We start from the raw sequence: 17979 nt of genomic DNA on the forward strand, positions 1-17979 counted from the left end.
AAAGGCCCATCGAGGTGCCATTGGAAAATTCTAGAAAATCTATGTTTTATCACTGGAACATTTTGGTATTTAGTTCAATGATATGGAAGGTGTTTGATGCCATCGACCGTCTGTCAATGCCATCGAAGTGCCATTAAACATGCACACAGAATTATGCAGAGTCACATAAGTGTGGGATTTGTTTCCTATTTCGATTGTGATTGTCATGGACGCTATATATATATATATATATATATATATATATATATATATATATATATATATATATATAGCTTTCTAATTCATTCCAAGGGGTTTCAAGGGCTTGTAAGGGTGATTTAAGGCCTATTCAAATTTGGTAATCTATCTCTTGTAATTTTATGCTTTCATAGTGCATTACTGTCACTTTCTGTCGTGGTTTTTTCCCGCAAATATTTTTCCATATTAAAATTGGTTTGTTTACATTTGAACTTGTTTGTGGGATTGGAGTACTTTGCTTGATTCATCTCTATGTGCTTCCATAGTTCCCTAACAAGTGTTATCAGAGCTAACGTTGGGAAGTAGTTTGAATTTGAAAGCATAGTATCAATGGCTTCTAATGTAAAGTTTGATGTTGAAAAATATTCTGGAAAAATTAATTTTAAACTATGTAAGGTTAAGATGACTGGTCTCCCAGTTCAGCAAGGATTCGATGATGCACTCCTTGAGAAGCGATCGGAATCTATAACAGATAATGATTAGAACATGATGGATAAGAAAGCGAGAACTTCTATCAAATTATGCCTAACGGATGAGGTCCTCTACAATGTCATGAGAGAGAAAATTGTAACGAGTACATGGACGACATTAGAGGATATATATGTGAAGAAATTTCTTGAGAATCATTTGTACTTAAAGCTTCAGTTGTTTAATTTGAAGATGGTGGAGTGGGCTGGTGTTGAGGCCTACATTAGTAAATTTAACAAGTTAATTAGTAAATTGCTAGATGTGGATAAAATGATGAAAGATGAGGATCAAGCATGCATCTTGTTGAATTCTCTCATAGCTTCGTATGAGTAATTGAAGGACTCGTTGTGCACCGGTAGATCAACCATTAACATTGATACCTTCATCTCAACCCTTCATGGAAAGGCGATAAGAAAGAAAAGTGGTGACGTGGGTGCCTCTGCTGATGCACTAGTTATGAGGGGATATAATTCTAATAAGGACAATGGATCTTTTCAATTGAGATCCTAATCCAAGGGCATGGGAAAAGGGAAGTTGAAGTAAATGAATTGTGAGATGTTTGGTCACATGAAGAAGGATTACACAAATCCCAAGGCAAGAAAAGAAAACTCAGATGCTTCTTCTAGGGAGGCTAACACTGCAGAGTTTGATGAAGGCACAAGTAGAGTGATTTGTTATCAGTGTTCATGGTCGGACACTTATATGATGATCACAAGGATTAGTGAATTTTGGATACTGAGGCATCATATCACATGACTCCTCATCGGAGTTAGTTCACTAGTTACAGAGAGCGTGATGGTAGCTAGATATTTATGGGCAGTGATATTGCCTGTAATGTTGTGGGTGTTGGATCGGTGCGCATCAAGATGTTTGATGGCATGGAGCATGTTTTGACAAGAAACAAATGTATTGCGATTGGGATGCCTTATTCAATAATAACAAAGGAAAATGAAAGAACAATTATCATTAAATATCTTATTGATCCTGGAATTCATTTACATCCTCATTTGTCCCTTAATTTCAATACAAAGTATATTATTATTAATGCAGTAGAGTATAAGAAGGCAGTTCAATGGCGATTTCAGCAGCATTTCGGCTTGAGAAGCGTCCATTGCGATGACAGATGAGTTGTGTGGGCCAAAACCTTTGCTTCACACCAATATTCAAAGGATATAAGCGTCGAAGGTCGAATAATGGAGAAATTTGCAAAACTGCATCGCACTTAGGTTATTAGAACCCTTGTTGCGCGAGCACGTAATGCAACCCCTGTTGCGCGGGCGTGCAACAGGCTGGTACATTGCACATACCTGAACTCTCCTGACTCCTGACCATCTCTCAAAACTTCTCTCATCTTCAAATGAGGAAGGGAAAGGGATATTTATAGGCTTCCATATGTGTGAGCCTTGAAATCCGCATAACAACATGTTGTTGTGCGAGCGCACAATGCACCCTTATTGTGCGGGCATGTAGCAGGCTGCTCAACTTATATGGGCAATCTGCCCCCAAAACATCACCCCTGCCTCCTTTGTGTTACGAAGGCACACAACACACCTCCATTGTGCGACCGCGCAACAAGATAGCCTCCTGTAAAAATCCATGATTTTTATGTTCCAACAGAGTGTAACATGACCGAGGTGAGACATGTTCTTGAGATGAGGAAGAGCTTGATATCTCTTAGAGTACTCGAGGCACTAGGGTGAATATTCACCGAGTTTGATCGTATCCTTAAAGTTTCAAAATGGGCACTTATTGTCATGAAGGCATAACGGAACAGGAACCTTTTGATCAGGAGTACATCATCCTATGGAGCTGCAGCATCTGTAGCGGATTCCACATATACACGTATGTGGCTTATGCTTTTAGGCCACATGAGCGAGCAAGGCATGAATGTACTTTCTGAGCGTTGTTTGATTCCAGTTTTTAAAAGTTTTGATCTAAGTATATGTGAGCATTATATATATGGTAAATAGTCAAGGTTGTCTTTTCAATATGGAAAACATGTATGTAAAATGTTCTTGTTTATGTGCATTCTGATGTATGGGGCCCGTTGCCTGTGGTTTCTGATGGAGGGTCGTCATAGTTTGTCACTTTCATTGACGACTATTTTAAAAAAGTGTGGGTTTATTTTATGAAAAAGAAATCCGATGTTTTCACCAACTTCAAGTAGTGGAAGGTGATGGTGGAAAAACAGTTAAGGCGAAAGGTGAAAGCGTTGAGGGTAGATAACAATAGTGAATTCACTTCTGGGGAATTCAATCAGTATTGCAAAGATGAAGGGATCATGGAGCACAACACAATGCGCCACACAACAGAGCAAAACAGTGTGGTCGAGCGGATGAATCAGACTTTCTTGGAGCGGGCCTGATGCATGATCAATAATGCTTGGTTGGGAAAGGAATTGTGAACTGAGGCCATTAACACAGCCTGCTACTTGGTAAATTGGTCACCTTCTACAACAATTGATTATAAGATTCTAGAGAAAGTGTGGAGTGGTTAGCGAGTATACTACTCGGGACTGTGTGTTTAATTGTGATGCTTACTCTCATGTACAGTCTGTCGAGAGAGATAAGCTAGACTAAAGAGCTAAAAAGTACATCTTTGTTGGTTATGGTGGTGATGTGAAGGGGTACAGGCTGTATTACCGGGTCATATGGAAAATCATCCTTAGTCGTTACATCAAATTTGATGAAGGATCCTTGCTCCATAAAGATGAGCATAAGGAACTAGAAAAGTTGGTTGTGAATGTTCATGTGGACACAGATGATACTCAAGCCGTTAGAGAGATGAAGACAGATGTACAAGAGTAGGTGGAGCAGTCACCTATGAGAAGGAATTTGTCGAAAGATCACAAGTTACAAACGATATACAAGGATGACTCAAATATCGCATTTGCCCTCATTACGGATTAGGTGGATTCGTCTACTCTTGATGAGGCTCTTGATGAGCCAGATGCTGAAAAGTGAAAAGCTGAGATAGATGATAATATGGACTCCTTGTACAAGAATGAGACATGGGAGCTGGTGGAGCTTCCCATCGGCCGTAAAACAATCGAGTGCAAGTGTATATTCAAGAATAAACATGATAGTTATAAGGAGACGATAGTAGTGAAGGGATATGCTTAGAGATAAGGCGTCGACTTCCCCGAGTTCTTCGTGCCTGTGGTAAAACAAGTATCTATGAGATTTGTGTTGGCACTGGTTGCCTAATACGATTTTGAGTTGGAACAAATGAATGTGAAGACTTCCTTCCTGCATGGGGAATTAGAAGAGTAAATTTACATGAAGTAAACTAAAGGCTTTGAAATAAAAGGGGCAGAGAATAAGTTTTGCAGGTTAAAGAGGTCATTGTACGACCTGAAATAGTTGCTTACGCAGTAGTATAAAAAGTTTGATTCTTTTATGGTGAGTTAGAGGTTTACTGGGAGTGAATATGATCATTGTGTCTATTATAAGATACTAAGTGATGAAAAATTTATTATCCTAATTTTTTATGCTAATAACATGTTGATCGCTAGTCAAAATGTCTGAAATCAACATACTAAAGACTCAGTTACCAAGGACATTTGAGCTAAAAGATTTAGGGGGGCCATAAAGAGGGTTCTCGCATTAATATACATAGAGACAGGAAGAGAAGCAAGCTTTAGTTTTCTCAGGCGGAATACCTTGAGAAAGTATTGATTAAATATGAAATAGATAAGGCAAAGCCTGTCAACCTTTCTTTTGAACAATATCCTAAAACAGATGAAGAAAAGTAGATTATGTCTCGTATGCCTTATTTGAATGCGGTTGGCAGCTTGATGTATGTTATAGTTTGTACAAGACCGAGTATTTCACATGTGGTGGGTGTTGCTAGTAAATACATGTCTAACCTCGAAAGGTAACACTGAGAGGAAGTGAAATGACTACTTCGATACATTTAAGGTACAGAGGACTACGTCTTGTCATTTGTGAAATTAGTGGACAAGTTAGTAGGTTATGTAGATTCAGATTACGCAAGTAGTGTGAATAGTAGGAGGTCGACTTCTAGTTATTCATTTGTACTAGCGGGTGGAGTGATCAGTTGAATGTCGAAACTTCGGTATATGATGACTCTTTACATAACCAAAGCTGAGTATATGAAAGTGACAAAGGCATTCAAGGAAGACACTTGGTTGCGAGGGATTATAAATTAATTAAGGCTTCAGTAGGAGGTCGTGCCGTTTAATTGTGATAGCAAGACCGCTATCAATTTGGCTAAAAATTCTATTTATCACTCTTGTACTAAACACATTGATGTTCATCACTATTTTTTTCGACAGGTGCTTGAGAAAGGAGGCATGACTCTGGAAAAGATTCACACGAGCGTGAATCCAACGGACATGATTACTAAAGTGGTTCCCACAGAGAAGTTCAAGTTCTGTGCAACTTTTTTGGACTTAGCGAAGGTGTAAATAGAAGACGGAATATTCACGTGAAGTGATGATAGAAATATGATGTAAGACGGAATTAGAGATGAGAAAAAGAAGTTACGAAAAATGAAGATTTAAGACATGGTGAAGATTGTTATTGATGTCTCAAATCTTTCAACAACAGGATCTATCGATGCCATCGATAAATCAATCGATGTCATTGAGAGCTGTTCGATGCCATCAAGAAAATCTGAAAATTCCATGTTAGTTGTTGGAAACTTTGTAGTGTCCTACTAGATGGCATCGAAGGGGTTCGATGTTACTGACGGGCCGTCGATGCCATTGAAGTCCCATCAAGGTCCCATTGAAATTTTTTGGAAAATTCATGTTTTATTGTTGGAACATTTTGGTGTTTTGGTCGATGACATCAAAGGTGTTCGATGCCATTAATAGTTTGTTGATGCCATCGAACGTGCGCGTAGAATGACGCAAAGTTGCGTTAGTACGGGATTTGTTTCCTATTTCGATTATGATTATTATAGAGGCTATATATAGGTGAAATTGGGAATATGGTGTATCTCATAACTTTCTAATTTTTTTTATTTTTTTATTTTATTTTTTTCACACGCACACATACCCCACACACTCATGCTAGTGGAATTTCACTATCATGGGTTCTCGAACCCTTGACCCGGCGTTGAAACTCCTAGGAGTCTACCACCTAAGTAAGAGTAAGGACTCCATAACTTTCTAATTCGTTCCAAAGGGTTTCAAGGGATTGTAAGAGTGATTCAAGGTCTGTTCGAATCAGATAATCTCTCTTATAATTTTCTATTTTTATAGTGTATTATTGTCACTTTGTGCTATTTTTTTTCTTACAAAGGTTTTTTTTTTTTTTTTTTTTTAACGTTAAAATTGATTTGTCATTTTATTTGCATTTGTTGAAATACTTTGCTTAATTTATCTCTAAGTGCTTCCATTGTTCCCAACAACTCTCTCTCTCTCTCTCTCTCTCTCTCTCTCTCTCTCCAAGACACATGGTGCAGCAGTTTCTCACTCCAAGGCACATCTGGTGCACATCTGGTGCAACACTTTCTCTCTCCAAGTCTTAATGCAGTGCATTGTAGCGTGGATGAAGTGAAAACACAGATATAAGCTTGATCAGAAACTTATCCGGCTCCCAAGAACTTTTTAATGGCGGACGTTCAATCCCCACTTTGTGGTCCATTGGAGCTGTGGACCTGTATCATTTTTGGAATAATATCTTAAAATGATTTGAGAAAAGAGATGAACGGCGTGGATAAGACACTTACATCACGGTGGACCCCACAGAGCCTCCGTCCCGGCGGGGGTAGGACGCAATCCGCGTCCAGAATATATCTATCACATCATTAATGTAAATCACATAAAACTCCACGCGGTTTGAAAATAATCCGTACATGCGGGGGTAGGACGCAATTCGCGTCCAAAATATATTTATCAGATCACTAATGTAAATCACAGAAAACTCTACACGGTTTGAAAATGTTCACAATGTATTTTAAAAATATATATATATATATCTATAAAGTGCTCTCCAAGTCTTAATGCATTGCATTATAGAGTGGAGAAAGTGTCAGTCATTAATGTAAAGCAGAGAAAAGTAGCGGTGGTTTCGTACATAGGCTGGGTCTTTGAGGGGCCACCGTGATGTAGGGGCTTTATCTGCACCGTACCGTGCATTCATTTTGCATCGGCATTTAAAGTTAGAAGACCAAGGCTCAAGCGGACCCCAAAATGATGATTAAATTCTTGCTATTGAAAACTTCTTACGGGCTACAGAAGTTTTGGATTAAGCTGATATTTTTCTTTTTTCTTCGTACACGTTTATATAGCCCGGTTGGATGGCAAATAAACATGTGGGGTCTTTGGAAAGTTTCAACCATGGCGTCACTAGCACCGCTGCTTCCTATGGCGTGGTCCACATAGCCTTTAATCTGCCTGATTTTTCCGGCTCAAATCCTAAAATGATACCGGAAAATGGATGGATGGTGTGGATAAACGCCATTCATCACGGTTGTCCCTAGTAGCCCCAGCCTGTCCCGAGGGAGGCGGATTAGCTCCTGGCAAGTGAGGTAGAGACTGGCTATGAAGTGACGTCACCTCGTTCCGTGGCCTAGCATGATGTATGTCTTGTACCTACACCGTCCTTTCATTTGGAAAGGTCATGATTTTATTGCATGAGCCAAAGAATGAAGCATATTCAAAGTTGGAGCGGACTCACCTTAGAAAATAGTGGGAGAGTGGTGGCCACGGTTGAAACCTTCACAGGGCATATCATGATGTCTATTTGAGATCCTGCCTGTTCATAAGTTAACAAAGACATGGAGTAATGGAAAACACAAATATCAGCTTTATCGAAAACTTCCGTGGCCCTTAGAATTTGAATTTTTCAACGGTAGGCTTTCAATCTCCACTGTTTTCTTTGCTGAGGTTCACTAGAACTTTGGATCTGCTTCATTCTTTGGCTCTTGCCCTAAAATGATCTCTCAAGATGGATGAACCGTGTGGATACAAAACATACATGGTGGAGCCCACAGAACTTGCTGACGTCCTCCACGCGAAGTGATCTGAGCTCGTACGGGACTGGCAGGGCTAGTACCCAATGAACGCGGTTTAGCCACTGACTGGTTGAGTAGCAAACTCACTACTGAAGTGACGTCACCAAATTCCGTGGGTCCCACCATGATGTATTTAATTGTATCCACACTGTTCTTTCATTTGAAGAGATCGTTTTAGAGCATGATCCAAAGAATGGGGTAGACCCAAAGCTTTAGTGGACCTCACCACATAAAAGAGTAGAGAGACTAATGCCCACCATTGAAACCTTCCTAAAGCCCACAATGATATTTATTTGAGGTCACCTGTCCATTAGTTAACACGTACATCAAAAGAAAAGAAAACACAAATAACAGCTTGATCGGAAAATTCCGTGGCACTTATAAGTTTTTAATGGTGGGTGTCACTCTCTCCACTATTTTATGAGAGGTATGAATCCGACTCATTCTTTTGACTCATGCTCTAAAATAGTCTCTCCAAATGGATGGACGGGGCGGATGCGGAACATACACCATGGTAGGACCCATCGAACTTGGTGACATGACTTAGCAAGTCTTGCTGCTCAACTTGTCAGCAGCTTTCCGCGTCCGTACCCAGTCGGCTTTTTAGAAAAGTCTTTCATGCAGAGACTATAAAATAGGTAGTGGTACGTAGAAGTTCAAGACAGATCAGAGCCTTGTATTACCATTTTTCCGAAAGTTTAAAAAAGAATCCGAGGGAGAGAGATGGAGAGTGAGAAGAAGTTATCCAACAAGATCGACGGAAGCGAGCTACAGCCAGGAGATCACATCTATTCATGGAGGAAGTTGAAGACGTACGCTCATCACGGTCGGTTTTCTTCCTCGTTTATTCACTTTATTGCTCTCAGGGCCCGTTTGGCCGGATGGATTGGAAGCGATTGAATGGTACTAGGGTGGATGGCATGGATTTCTAGGTAACGATGGTGTTGTCAGTGGATTGTCTTGAAATCCATGGGATTGCTATATCCCTGAATTGCTATATCCAGTCTGTTTGGCACGCCCGGCCAATCCCGGATTAAATCTTCCCATGCCTTCCAATCCCTCAAACCAAACACGTCCCATGCAAATTTGAACGGACTAGGGTGGATTGGATGGGATTTAAAGGTAATGATGGTGTTGTCAGTGGATTGTCTTAAGATCCATGGGATTGGGATCAGATCTTAAAGGTAATGATGGTGTTCTCGGTGGATTGTCTGTTTGGCACGCCCGGCCAATCCCGGGATTTAACTTCCAATTCCTCCCAATACCATCCAATCCCTTCCAATTATTCTCAAACTTTGCTAGCCACCACACATGCTAGGCTGGCAGACCACTGCAATATCCAATCCACTCGTTAGGTGGGTCCACCATGTAAATGTTCTTGCCAAAAACAATGTTGTCCACTCATCATGTGGCCACAGTATTAGAAAAAGGTGAAGACCTAGGTGGTTAGTGCTTAGATTGTTCACAAATATGTGGAAAGTTATCTAGACCATTTAAAAGTACATGAATAGCGATGTGGACCATTTCGAGATGGTGGACAATGATTTGAACCGTTCAAAAATAAGTGGACAAGAATCTAAGTTTCAAGATTATACATGGACCGCGGTCTGGACTACTCCATCCATAAAGTAATAAAATAAGTAGGCTCCTCAATATGGATGGTGACATCTAAAGATTTTTAAAAAGTTTTTTTTTTGGTTGCACTATCTAATTGTTTATTTGACAAGATATCCACCATTAAAATCCTCCTATGGCCCACTATATGTTTATTTGACATCCAATCTGTTGATTAGGTAATACAGACCTAGATGAAGGGAAAAAACAAAGATCAGCTTGATCCAAAACTTTTATGGCCCCCAAAAAAGTTTTTAATGGTCTACTTTCAATCAACAGTACTGTTTCCTGTAATGTGGTCCACTTGAGATTGGGATATATCTCATTTTGGGTCCTGCTAATGGACCGCCAGCAGCTAGGTGTGACTTTGAGAGCCTCCCTGATCAGGCTCTAAGTTTGAATTTGTGGCTGGCTGATAACTGTGACTTTGCGGATCTAATCTTTATCATATGTTTGTACTTATTGCCACATGGTTATTTTGAGTTTTTTTTTTTTCACCAATCCAATCTCTATGACACGAATTAATAGTGTAGATCATTGGTACTTTTCATATGTATCAAGGGCACACCAAAAATAGGCCCATCCAACCATCATGCTCCATCATATGAAGTAGGATTTTATTTTTCTTGTTTAATGGTTGTCCAATATTGTTTAAAAAGCCAGGCCCACCTAACGATTTTATAGGTGTGATGTTTAGGGCATCCTATCATCATGGCAATGCTCAAATAATACACTTTTGGATGGCATGTAAACAACAAGGTGGCTTTACAATTGAAAACAAAATACATGATTTAAAGCTCATTCTACAACACTTGCATGTAGGGTCATTGGACTGGTGCGCCACAAAATCAATGTGTATCCTAAATTTACTAGCTATATAGATGTGATAGGGTCAATCTATGGTGGGGATCAGGATGATCAATGTCCTCAGTGGACAAGTTATGATGTTTTAGTTAATTAATGATGTCACCTTGAACATATATGTGTATATATAGGATTGGTTCCTCAAGATGTGTGTGTACTATTTACTCAAGCAATGGGCATAAAGGTAGCTAGTTGTGGGCCATAAAAAGAAAAAGTCCTCCATGTCTCGAGGACGTGACAAAAAAGAAAAGGCTTTATGTGTCTCAAGGACAGTGCCTATCGATCTCATCTTTATTAAGCTTAAGGCTATAGTTGATGGATGAGATATAATAAAATGTTCATAATTATAGAAATATAGATGAGCAAATTAAGTCTACATATGCAAGAAGACTGTACCCATACGGTCTATGTTCATGCAAAATTTTGATCAACTCTTACTGGACCTTCGAGTACCTGAAGATGAAGAAGACAAAAGAGACCCTTGTTGTAGCAGGGGGAACCTCTGATGCCTAAGTCAGAATCGAGCAATCTAGGTCCAATAGGGTTGAGGGTTTACTGGTGTGTACCTTTCACTGTAGATGGGGTCTCTATTTATAGGTCACGAGTCGATTACGTGGGGAGAAATGCCTCAATCATAGGCGAGCGTTTAGCAAACGTTTATCAACCATTTTGCGAGATCCTCAGTGACAATAAGACCAAATGGTTGGGGTCGGAAGGCACGACGAGGTCGAGCATCCAAGCTAACCTAATTTACGACCGTCTTGAGGGAGAGCTCCCTAAGTTGGGCTCTTCGGCGGGCTATGGTTGAGCTTCCCTCCAATATTTGTAGTTCATGCCATGGGACCGGATCTTTGGATTGAATCCTTACACCTTGACCAGGCGACCTGCCTGTGAAGGTTGTGTCAAAGCACTTAAGCTGAGCTCCATTCTTTGGTGGAATATAGGCGATATCGGGGATGACCATCCTCTTCATTTTATTATACGGTACAAGGACTCTCTTGCAGGTCTCCGAGCAGCACCAGTGTAGTAGCTCTGCGCTTGCCCTGCATGGGATTGCTCTTCGGAGGCTTCTCTAAGAGATCTAGATAGGAGCTCAGAAATGGATGGGACCGTGGGAGAGCTCGGTGCTCATCCTCGTGTGCAGGTGCTCGAAGGTCCAGCAAGGGTTAATTGTATTTCTGCATCAACAGTCTATATGATAATATCACGTATGAATTAGGTGTTGTTTCGATCATTGCCCCTTGTGAGTAGAGTTAGACTTTGCTTAAACGTGGTAACTAATGATGTCGTGGTATTTTAGACTCATGGTGGCCTTTAAGCCATAAGGATGGGATTTACCCATGGGAGGCAGGGTTGTCTGCCATAAGATTATAATTTTGTGCCTTCATAATAAGCTTATCTATGGGTAGGTAGGGTCAGGTGCCACGAGTTTATAAAGATAAGCATATAATTGTTGATATAAGCAAAGACAAGAAGAACGCTATAAGTAAAGGAAATAATCTGGAAAGAGTTTCTAACTTATAGTAAGAAGCGGTATAAGTCATCACTTGGGCAACAACACGGGACTAATAAAACGGCATATCTCTCTCGTTACAACTCCGATTACAGTGAATCTAAAGCTATTGGAAAGATAACTCAAAGGCTATCAAGACATTCCAAAATGATGGTTAGTGGATCCCAGGTGGCCCATCAAAATAGCCACAAAGTGATCATAGGCTCTAGGCCTCTCTGACTCTTTAGCTGAGTTTGTAGGCTAACGAAGGGCCGGGAAGTCATATAACTTCTTCCGCTAAGCTCCAATTGAGTTGATCTTGAGCTTCTTGGAATGTTATTTGAATGACCTTTAAACCCTTGAAAAAATACATCGGAGTCTAGACTAGCAACTGTAATTTTCAAGTCTGTCTTTCTCAATTGTGTGATAGAGTCCCTGGTAGTTTCCAATACCGCACCGTTCTAGATGTTCTGCCTGTGTCCAGCTAGTATGATCGTGAAATGAGATTATTTTAAGTTCCTTAGAAGGTGTTCTCGATAGAACTTCCAACATATCTAAGCTTGCTTCGTTCTAAGCTTACTTGACCTTCTATCCATCGATCCGAAATCAGTCTCGACTCAAAGAATCATATTTTTGGTGTAACAATGTGACTTAATTCACACACCATGCATGATTGATCTCACATCATTGTATGCGTGATCATCACACTGGATTTTGTTGATCATCTCATGACTTATTCCCACTACTAAATATAGGTTTGCACAATCAAGCAGAGTGTGATGCCGATTGATCATGGTGAGATCTTATCTTGATCTCCAATGATCAAAGCAGAGGTACATATCACATGTACATGGACTTCATTATGCGCTACTTTCGTGCACTCCTACACAATGTCTACAGCATGCGAGTAGTAGATAAAGCCTTAATATATATATATATATATATATATATATATATATATATATATATATATATATATATAGACACACACACACACACACACACACACACACACACACACATATTTATCAATGATAATTGATAAAACTCCCGTCGCATTAACCAAGCCAAGAATAAAGTGTACACATCACTATGATAAAATGCATGATACAATTGCATCATGATGCCGGGGTGGACGTGATGAGGTCAAACACCGTCTTCCTTGGGGGATAATTACTTCGAGTCTATGGAGCTTCTCTGGACTCCTCACAGAGATTCCTCGATCGAATCCACGACGAGAGAAAATAAAAATAAATTTTAATAAAATCCTAAATAAATTGATTGCTGATTTAAAAAAATAATAAGAGTTTACAATCCCTTAAACAGTGATATGAACCCTGGGAAGAAGTTTCAGAATCAAACAACAACTCAAACTCCCTAAAATTGTGACTTACTATAAATAGTAAACTTACTATTTATAGACAGTCATGATTCCTACTGGACTTCATGGTTTTCGGCCAAATATAGTAAGTGTCCTATTTGGCTTAACCATGTTATTCTCCTAATTTTTCTAAGCACCTTTCATGTTGGACACAACTCCTAAAGCTCAAAGGATAAAGAGTTATAATCAAACTAAAACTTATTATAAATAGTAAAAACGAAAATAAAATGGATTTTCGATTGTCGATCTAATGGAATCTCACAAATTTGGCATGGGCAACCCAGCATAGTAGGATTAGTTGGCTAAAGTAGCTTCTCTTACCCCAAAATCATATATGGTACGTCGAATAATTCATTCCGGTTGGCGAGATATGCTTGTTTTAAGGTTTCGATGGTCTGGATTACTTCCGCCTCTGATTGGGCCTTCTCTGGTCCATCTTAGCCATGAAATTGTCTGCGACCTGCTCTACATCACATCCACACATATCCATCTGTATCATCCACGCATATAGCAATGCAAGAGGTGTCCCATTTACTAAACACTCCAGATGGGCAAGCATAAGCGCCTTGATTGCAAGTGAACATTAACATAGTTTCTCAGGAAAACTCTATTGATGACGATGAATAGAGCTGGGCAGAATCCGACCCGATCCGAACCGAACCGATGGCCTAGATCGGTGCAGTTTGAGTAGGACCACTCATATCTGATCGTTTATCAAATCGAGTTCGGATCGTGGTCAATCTGGATCGATCCGATTCAGTTGGGTACTATATAAGTAATATTTTTTATTTTCATTTTTTAACTACCCGCCTCACCCAAACAAAACCCTAATTCCTCCCTTCTCTTTCTCTACCCGAACGGCGCCGCACCCACCCATCTCTCCTCCTTTCTCTCCCTCTTTCTCTCCCCTCCTTTCTCTCCTCCTTTCTCTCCTTCTTTCCCACCTGGCCACCTCTCCTTCTTTCTCTACTCCTTTCTCTCCCTCTCTCTCCTGATCTTAATTCAACTCGACTGGACAGACTTAACTCGATCCGACTCGGTTCAGTTTCCCTGACCGAATCGGACTCAGTTCGGGTCAGGCTAGCAAGGATTCAGATCGGATCGAATCATCCCTGCTGGACTCAATCCCGGATTGAATTGAGTTTGGGTCAGGTTCTTGGAAAAATCGGATCAAATCGAGTTGGACCCAATCCGGTCCAACTCGACTCGATGCCCACCTCTAATGATGATTATGAGAGTATTATGTGCAAAGCAGCATAAAAGAGTGGCATACACGCCATGCGGATTCCATTCGAATGTGAAGTACGCTTGGGTGGGCCACAAAAATACCATAATTTAAATATTTGAACTCTCTTTATTTCATTTTGTACAGTTATGGCCTCTACCTGATTAATTATGTCTAGTTTCTAAAAGGGTTATTGTTGCCTACCCATTGATGCCCTCATGCAGTGATAGTTTGATGATTTGAAGCGTCCATATTCTTACACACACTCACACCCACTAAGCCATGAGTAGGGACCCATAAAAACTTTTATGTTTATGTAAATCAACATAACTGGTAACACTTGGGAGTTGGTTGGAAAAAAAGAAGAAGAGGAAGAAGAAGTCATGTTTCCATAATCATGCTTTATTGATGATCTCACTTTTGATATCTAGAGCTGAATGTGATCCCCTAAAAATTTTCTTTTCTTTTCATTTTTCTAAATTTTCTTTTCATGTTTCCATCCATTAGTGCAATGTTATCATTACCATACCTCAACTTGTTTCTCTTAAATCAGGAATATTTGTGGGGGAAGACAAGGTCATCCACTTCACTAGTTCCAAAGCTGACAGCGGTTACTCCTCAACGGCAACAGTGTCGAAGAATGTTTCTAAGAAAAAACCATGCACGAAATGTGGGTATGATGGGAAGGCAGGGGTCATCGAAACCTGCCTCGATTGCTTCCTGAAAGGAGGCGAACTCTACCGCTATGGATACAACATCTCCAGACGTCGCTTAATGTTCACTCGTTTTGGGACATGCACCTCCGTCTCTTGTGGTCCAGTAGAGGATACACTTCGACGCGCCTATGACTACCTCAAGAATGGCTACATTACTGATTATAGCTTCCTTGAGAAGAATTGCGAGGACTTTGCTGTAAACTGTAAGACTGGCCTGACTGTCCCGACCGGTGCAGACACTAATACTCTTAGTGGGCAGCCATGTTTTCTACGTCTGATGGAGAAGCCTTACTTGCTTGCTGCCTATCCTATTGTACGAATCCATGAAGATTCTAAACTTCGAAAAATTTGCCCAAAACATTAGAGAGAATTATTTATGCATATGATTCATCATCTTGCTTGAATCATACAAGAAATTGATGGAGTCGGAGGTGGGACTTGTTCTTCCTCTTTGAGTTTCTTCCTTTATTTTATGTTTGAATGTGAGGTGATGCTAGCAATATGAAAAAAACTCTTATACTCATTAGCAGTTGTTTAATTTTTTTTCCTTTCTTTTATGTGTGATCAATGTAATAATTTGAAGAAAAAAAAAACTCTTATACTCATTTGCAACTGTTTAAGCTTCTTCTTTGTGTGTGTGAATAAGTGGCCATGCTAATAATTGAGAAAAACTCTTATTCACACTTGTAACTGTTTAAGCCTCTTTCTTTATTGGGATTTTGACCAAAGTAGCATCGTGGTATACCCAAACGCTCTAAAAATCGGACCTTTAAAGAAATGGCCTAGCTACGCCGGCACTTTTTTCAAAACATTTAGGATGAAATTGTCCATGCTTGGAGCCTAGTGAGTATGGACCTTCTTTTTCTTCCTTTGTTATTTTTCTAGGACCCTTATTCTTCCTTTTCAAGCATTTCTTTCGGGGACCCACCGCCATCCCCTCCAACCACATTTTCTAGAGTACAGTCACCTCCATCAACTTCTTCGATATATAGGCACGACCAACTTCTACGGCCCTAAAAACGTGTTGTTTTTTATCTAACGGATACATATCTTAGAGATGGAAGCCATTGATAAGTGGAAGACATTTTGAATAGATTTTTTATTTTATTTTTTTTACAACATAGCATTTTCTTAAATATGAAAGCCACTTTTGGTTGTATAGAGAGGGATAACCATGGTTGTCATGGGGAGAACTGATTGTCAAAAGGGATTTGGGGTAGGATGGTTGTGGTTGTCATGTGGAAGACAATGAAGAAGATAGAATTTTGATTTTATAATGTATTGCCTTGAAGAAAATGAACATATATCATTTGTTAAAGGTCGAGGTTGTCATGTGTTAAGGGCCTGGGTCGTGGTTGTCACATGTTAAGGGTCGAGGTTGTCATGTGTTAAGGGTTTGGGTCGTGCTTGTCATTTGCTAAGGGTCGAGGTTGTCATATGTTAGGAGTCTAGGTTGTCATGTGTTAAGGGTCTGGGTCATGGTTGTCATGTGTTAAGGATCGAGGTTATCGTGTGTTATGGGTCTAGGTTGTCATGTGTTAATTAAGGGTTATGGGGCCCACCATGGGATATGTGTCAAATCCACTCCATCCATTGGATTCAAAATTTAATTTAATTTCATGGACCAAAGAATGAGTTATATCAAAAAATTATATGGCCCCCAGGAAGTTTTCAATGGTAGGTTTTCAATCTCACTACCTTATGTGGTGTGGTCCACTTGAGCCTTTGATATGCCTCATTTTTTAGCTCATGCCCTAAAATAATTTTTCAAAATGGAAGGAGAGCGTGGATAAAATACATAAATCATAGTGAGCCCCAAAGGACCATTCGTCGCTAGCTAGGCCCTGCTAGCTAATCGCATCACGTCCCATCACATTGACGTGGAATTCGAGCAAAAGCCTTTTACGACAAGTTCCCACCACCAGAAGCTACATTGGGCCCACCGTGATGTTTGCGGGAAATCCACTCCATCCATACATTTTGGAAGATCATATTAAGACATGAGACTAAAAATTAAACAGATCTTAAACTCAAGTGGGCCACACGACTAGAAATAGTGGAAATGGGTTGCCTACCATTCAAACCTTTCTAGGCTCCACTATGATGTTTATATGCAATCCAAACCATTCATAACGGGGCCTAAATGCTTATAAGGTCCTTACCATAGGGATGAACTGAAAGAATAAAAATATTAGCCTGATCCAAAGCTTTGCAGCTTCACGAATGTTTCAACTGTAAACATATGATCCCCACTATTTTCTGTTGTGTGGCCCACTTCAGCTTTAGATCCACTTCATTGTTGATCATGTTATAAAATGATTTGGCAAAATATGTGAACGGCATCGATTTCTCACAAACACTATAATGGACCCCAAAGTGTTTACCCCATCCAAATTTGTCCCTCCATTATGCACTAGGCTCCCAAAGATTTTGAAAAAGCTGTCAGGGGGCTATCCCTGAATTATTTTTTTTTATTTTTTAAGTTCCCAATTTTTTAGGCATTTGGCATTACCACGATGCTACTCGGGTCAAAATCCCTTCTTTATTTGTGTGAATGTGTGATAATGCCAATAGTTTTTTTTTTTTAATAATTTTTATTTTTGTTTTCGAAAAGGATGATCTTCATATATATTAATCAAAAGATCAGCATTTACAAATTTTCGGGTTTCCCAGAAAGAAAAGACTCTGGGGGAACCTATCGTAAGGGAATAAACAAAAGAGGGACGGCCGCATACCCAGGGGATAGGGCCGCAAACCAAAAGAGGAAAAGCTATTTGGTTCTAATAGATCTTAGACCTAATTTGTCCAGGAAAATAAGGCCTCTGATGTGGGCTAGAATATCCGCCATTCTATTAGAGAAGAAGGATACTTGGGACCCACTCCACATCCTTGTCATGGCGTCCGTAGGGGCATTTCCTTCCCTCAGAATATGGGGGAAGATGACCTGACCAGAGGAGAGCATGCCGCGAATTCTGGATAGCCAGGAGTTCCATTT

At 40.0% G+C, this 17979-nt stretch overlaps 1 protein-coding gene across 1 annotated transcript; it reads left to right on the forward strand.

Moving 5' to 3' along the window:
* The first annotated feature begins 8398 nt into the window (after window positions 1-8398).
* On the forward strand, window positions 8399-15539 carry LOC131239269 (protein LEAD-SENSITIVE 1-like). The gene is made up of 2 exons (XM_058236924.1): window positions 8399-8518; window positions 14822-15539. The coding sequence occupies exons 1-2, from the start codon at window positions 8416-8418 to the stop codon at window positions 15346-15348; spliced, it is 630 nt and encodes a 209-aa protein (XP_058092907.1). The 5' UTR covers window positions 8399-8415; the 3' UTR covers window positions 15349-15539.
* The last annotated feature ends 2440 nt before the right edge of the window (window positions 15540-17979 follow it).

This window comes from Magnolia sinica, chromosome 1 (assembly GCF_029962835.1).
Source record: "Magnolia sinica isolate HGM2019 chromosome 1, MsV1, whole genome shotgun sequence".
Classification (NCBI taxonomy): domain Eukaryota; kingdom Viridiplantae; phylum Streptophyta; class Magnoliopsida; order Magnoliales; family Magnoliaceae; genus Magnolia; species Magnolia sinica.

Coding starts and splice junctions, on each gene's coding strand:
- LOC131239269 (XM_058236924.1), top strand. CDS start 8,416: ATGGAGAGTGAGAAGAAGTTATCCAACAAGATCGACGGAAGCGAGCTA. Junction 8,519..14,821: donor GAAGACGTACGCTCATCACG/GTCGGTTTTCTT, acceptor CTCTTAAATCAG/GAATATTTGTGGGGGAAGAC.